The 5392-nt window shown below is 39.2% G+C and overlaps 1 protein-coding gene across 1 annotated transcript; it reads right to left on the bottom strand.

Annotated features, from left to right (window-relative positions):
* Positions 1-659: 659 nt before the first annotated feature.
* On the bottom strand, positions 660-5181 carry LOC140160280 (uncharacterized). Its single transcript, XM_072183550.1, has 3 exons — positions 5059-5181; positions 2253-2426; positions 660-832 (listed from the first exon to the last, which is right to left on the bottom strand). Exons 1-3 carry the CDS (start codon positions 5132-5134, stop codon positions 684-686), a joined length of 399 nt encoding a protein of 132 aa, XP_072039651.1. The 5' UTR covers positions 5135-5181; the 3' UTR covers positions 660-683.
* Between the last annotated feature and the right edge of the window lie 211 nt (positions 5182-5392).

The raw sequence follows: 5392 nt of genomic DNA, 5'->3' as shown, positions 1-5392 counted from the left end.
ACAATCTGATTTGCTTTAAAATCTTTAAGCTTGTCGTTTGTTCTACACCGTTATCTTTTATGATACCGTAAAAACTCGATAGTTAGCACAATGTGCTCTTACTATAGAGCGCTTTTAAAACATACAAACATGAAGAGCCCCATCCACAAAAGTTTAAGGGACCGTTCACAAATACTTGTAAGGGGGGCCTGATGCAAATAAACTTTCGGGGCCCCCTTCACAGACCTCGAAAATTTCAGGCCCCCCCTTTTTTTGACATGAAAATTATCGGTCAACCCCATAGAAAAGCATATAAACTCAATTTTCCCAGAAAAATCTGTGGCCATTTTTTTCAGGGCCCCCTTAGGAGGGTCAAACATTTTCAGGCCCCCCCCTTTGCATCAGGCCCCCCCTTACAAGTGTTTGTGAACGGTCCCTAAAGGGTTTTGAGCAAATCATCGATACACATAGTTATATACGTACAAGTAAACCTGCAAACGTGTGTCTCAACCCCATTAGCTCAGTTGGTAAAGCGTCGGACTTTGGTACAATTTCATGTTTTCAAAAGCGCACGATAGTACTATGAGGCACATTATGCTAACTATCGAGTTTTTACGGTATTTTTTCAGAACTATTACTTTTTTTTTATATACAATTATACCCTTTCAACTTACGTTGATTCAGCTTGAATTTGTACATCGAGCCTATGGACAATAATTGCAGGTGCGTGGGCATTTCTCCTGGAGTAAAAAGTAACCATCCACAAACTTAACTTCCTGATCACAGCTGACTGCTTCTGTCATTGCGTCACAGTAAGAGAATTGGTCCGCAGCTGGATTGCAAGAGACCGTTTCTGGATCAAACAAAGGAACCAAATCATTGGAGAATATACCACCTTATACACTAAGCCAAAAGAAGCTAAAAGAGAAACTTATAATTTTTCACAAGGGCATATCCTAAAATCCTGTCTATCAAAATTAACCAAAATTACACACAGGATTGCCGCAATACTCTACTCTAAACACATGTCACTAACTATGCCGTTGTCCAACTGACACAACAGCAAAAGGCACTGACATGCAACACCTTCCTGGACCACATTCACAGCGCAACATATTTCTTTGGCTGGGTTCCAATTATTCGCCTGTGAATGTGATCCCGGAAGCTGTTCTGTGTCAGTGCATTTTACTGTTGTGTCAGTTGGACAACTGCTTGGTTACTGACATGTGTTTAGAGTAGAGTATTGAAGTAATCCTGTGTGTAATTTTTGTTCATGTACAGGCGAATAATTGGAACCCAGCCAAAGAAATCTGTTGCGCTGTGAATGTGGTCCAGGAAGATGTTGCATGTCAGTGCATTTTCTGTTGTGTCAGTTGGACAACTGTTTGCTTACTGACCAGTGTTTAGAGTAGAGTATTGAAGTAATCCTGTATGCACTTTTTGTTCATTTTTATGGAGAGGATTTTAAGATATGACCTTGTGAAAAATTATAAGTTTCTTTTTTGGCTTAGTGTACATATCACCACTACGGAACCCCCAAAACTGTTATCAAAGCTCCCTTATATGGTTCCGATATCAAGAAAAAATGATGACTCGTGAACATCCTAATTTTTGTGCTACGGTGGGCACATGTATGTAGGCTCAACCCCTCAGCCTTTCAACAAGTACGCATTGTCATAATTTTCGACCTAGTACTTCGTCATTGGTTAAACCTATTGGTGGGATAGGTTTGGTAAGTTTTTAGCGTGTTTCGCCCTCGAACAAGTTTAGAACTGTCGAGCTTTCGTCAGGAGTAGCTCTGACTTCTTCTGGACAAAGCACCTAAGAATGAGACATGTAGGCCGCCCCTTGCCTACTGGTGGCTCTGTAAAGAGCTGTTCACTGAAGACTGTTCCTTATCAACAGAGAACAAGCAGATCTCTCCTATCTGCTGATGTAAACGGTTTGGTGGCTCTGAAAAGAGCCGTTCACTGATTGGTTAAACCTATTGCCTAATTACGAAATTTGCACAAACAATTAATTGGCATTATGTTATGACACAATTATTTTGTCATTGTCAAGTATTCGTTATTCAATATATTTCAATTCATTTTTATTTCCAAAGAATTTTTGTTGACGGAAATCAACTATATTATGATGTCAAATGTCTGGTAGAAATATATGATCGATATAACGTCATCAAACATTCGTTAGAAGTTAAACGTGACTGGAAATATAATGGGAATGTATACATTAAATAACGAAGACATGTTGATGCAGCAAGCTTTTCTTACCATGTATGATGTTGTTTAGGAAGGATTGCTCATTACAATGATCACAAGTGACAGGACACATCTCTTTCAAAGAAAAGCTGCCGTGGGCGAATTTAATCTCGACGTTGCAATCGTAGTTGAAGCTAATCTTCATATCATTACAGTATTTAAATTTATCCACACATTCACCAGTCCCTGTAAAAGAGAGAATGTAAACAGGTATGCACAGTGTCATCGCCCCGATATCTTCATGGCAGAAATCGCCATGGTAGGTTGAATCCACAGCTACGCATGGCCATTTTGTTCCGATCTTTGAGACGCATAATGAGCCGAGGGACATCCGACTAAGGCTACTGACAATAGCCTGGTAATTGACCTCTCTGTGTGTGAGTGAGCATGTATACGCCATTGATGAGGTCAATGGTCATATGCTTTTAGACTGCTTGCACGAGTGAGTGCAGCTAGCCTACGCTGCTCTATAGTTCGGCACATATAAAATCAGAATATTTTTGTCAGTTTTTGAGTTCAAGACGCAATGGTTCTTTCTCAAGACGCAAGCTAACGACTATCATATCCGTTGAACACATTATATTCAAGTGTAAGGAACAAAATCTGGTTTCTTTAGACTAAATAAATTACGGGAGATATTCATCATGTTCTACCCCGGTATCCAAAGATTTATCGTCTGAATATCAAATCGTGCATAGCACATTTACGTGTATCGATCCCTGGTATTCATTTAAGTGTCTCTGCTGTATCATGTAATTGTTAACCGGGCGATATCGGTGTGTGATGTTCTCTCTGAAATGTTCAGAAATTTATTCGTAACTGATATAATCTTCTGTTGTTTATACCCGTACCGTACCCATATCACCCCTAAATACACACCGATCTAAGTAAAAGGCATAACTTCAATATTGCAATGCGATCAAGCTAAATGAGTCTGATCAGATCTGTTTTTAATTTTATCCCGGGGGAGTACTCAGTACAAGTGACCATACATGGATGTGCCGCAAACATGGGTAGCATTTTCGGCCTTTTGGTATATCAATGACCAATTTTGGTATATGGATGGGTCCTTTTTTTAAAATTTCTTTCGGAAAATAGCTCAATTTTGCCGTCAATCTTGCCAAAATTTTCGATATTTTCCCAAAACTTTGGGGAAAATTTGTAAAACTAAGACAATTTGGGATAACTTCAGCCGGAAATTTTGACTTTTGGTATATAGATGGGTCCAAATGTCTTGACAAATTGGTATATTGATGGGTCCACTTCGAATTCTCAGCGGCACACCCCTACCAAAACCAAACTTGGGTATCCCCCCCATTTTATTTTATGAGCCATTCTCAGGGCTTTATTTTGCTGAAAACATGATTATTAGATATACTGTTCCAGAGATAGGGTCATTTTGCTGCTCATTATTGGCTTTATCTCAAAATCAATATTCCCGACATCCGACTCATTTTGCTTGATCACATCTGGGTGTGTGTAGGGAGGTTGTATACATATGGAAGGAAAAAGATTACGCAACGCATTGTTAATTGATGCCGATTTGAATGCATGTAGGATTTTCCGATTCGGTCTTACTTTGGATAGAAATAGTATAAGCACGGATATTTAATTCTCACTGCACGGATTTTTATTCTCACTGCACGAACGTGCACGTTAATATAGCCCCTGATGGATCATATAGAAATGATTCGACGGCGGAAAGCCCTGTTCTGCCGCCCGACGGACCTAGATTTTGTGTTTTGGGGTTTGTTTATATTGTTGGATTGTTTTTGTAGGCATTGCTTGATTTTAACAAATGCGAGTGAAAAAGTATTCCACATTTTTGCTACAGATTTTATTTTTAAGGGTGTTTATGGATGATTGGTAGAAGATTACTCTTCTGAGACTCTGCAATGAAGACAAGTCTCCAATTCACGCCCTATCGAATTTGATGCGTGCGAGGCTTGATATTTCTCTAATTAAAAATCTGTCGAGCTACAACACATATCATGTTTTTAATTTAAAAATTAGAAATCACCGATCAATCTACGCGTTTAATCAAATTGAAAAAGTAGTGACTGATATTTCAAAGAAGTATTACTTGTTGCTTTGATTTCAGTTATTTTATAACACAGATTAAACGTCAATTATGATCGCAATTTAATCACGTTGAAACCGGGTTTTTTTTCTGTTTGCAATTCAAAAATCTTCCACATCTAACCACGTTTTTGCCAATCTGGTTAAGCAGGGGCTGATTTACCTTTTTGGAGGCCCTGGGCCAGTCCAAAATTTGGAGGCCCCCAATCTCACCGTGAGGAAGGCATGCGCACTCAGGTGCAGGCCAAGCGAGCATTACAATTTTAGAGGGAAACTAGCTTAGATTTGATAAGGACATTTGTGCGAAGCGCGCAAAAAATGTCAATTTCGGGCTTATTTTAGCCCAAAGGGAAAGTGAAATTTGCTATATAACGGGCCAGTGCGCGCGGAAACATTGCAATTTGACCCTATTTGGGCCCAAAACGTGTTTCTCGGGTTAAAGGGGCCCCCAAAATTTGGGCCGGGACCCATCTGGCCCAATGGTAAATCCGGCCCTGTGGTTAACCAGTGAGGCATAGTAGAGCCCATCGAACATGAGACTTCATGAGAGACATCATCATCATCATCATCATCATCATCATCATCATCATCATCATCATCATCATCATCATCATCATCATCATCATCATCATCATCATCATCATCATCATCGTCACCACCACCACCATCATCATCATCATCGTCATCATCGTTTATCATTAATTACACTAGAAACATCTCGGAACATCAGTACACTTACCAGAAACATCTCGCAACATCAGAACTACCACACTTAGAACCACGAAGAAATTCATTGTATTGGATGTAGATGTCATCGTTCTGTAGCTCTTCTTTGCATTACACTATTGCATACAAGTTGCTTACTAAATCCAAAGTAACGTATTTTTTTTAAAAGTAAGCATTTTATAAACACATATTGGCTAATACTGATGTCTTATGAAAACTGATACCACGCAAGATGTTACCACCACGTTACAGTTCGCCACTCCCATTAAAAGTAGTCAATATTTATGTCACACTTTCAGCATCAAAATTATTATTTATTACTTAATATCTCTAATTGAGGGGGATGT

The sequence above is a fragment of the Amphiura filiformis genome, chromosome 9, assembly GCF_039555335.1.
Source record: "Amphiura filiformis chromosome 9, Afil_fr2py, whole genome shotgun sequence".
NCBI lineage: Eukaryota > Metazoa > Echinodermata > Ophiuroidea > Amphilepidida > Amphiuridae > Amphiura > Amphiura filiformis.
Note: the sequence above shows the minus strand (reverse complement) of the source record. Positions and strands in the feature narration are given on the sequence as shown.

Bases quoted from the DNA above. Each gene is read 5' to 3' on its own strand.
- LOC140160280 (XM_072183550.1), bottom strand. From the start codon at position 5,134: ATGACATCTACATCCAATACAATGAATTTCTTCGTGGTTCTAAGTGTG. The intron at 2,427-5,058 runs GTAAGTGTACTG...TCTCTTTTACAG, and splicing joins GATGTTGCGAGATGTTTCTG to GGACTGGTGAATGTGTGGAT. The intron at 833-2,252 runs GTAAGAAAAGCT...TGTTTGATCCAG, and splicing joins CCTAAACAACATCATACATG to AAACGGTCTCTTGCAATCCA.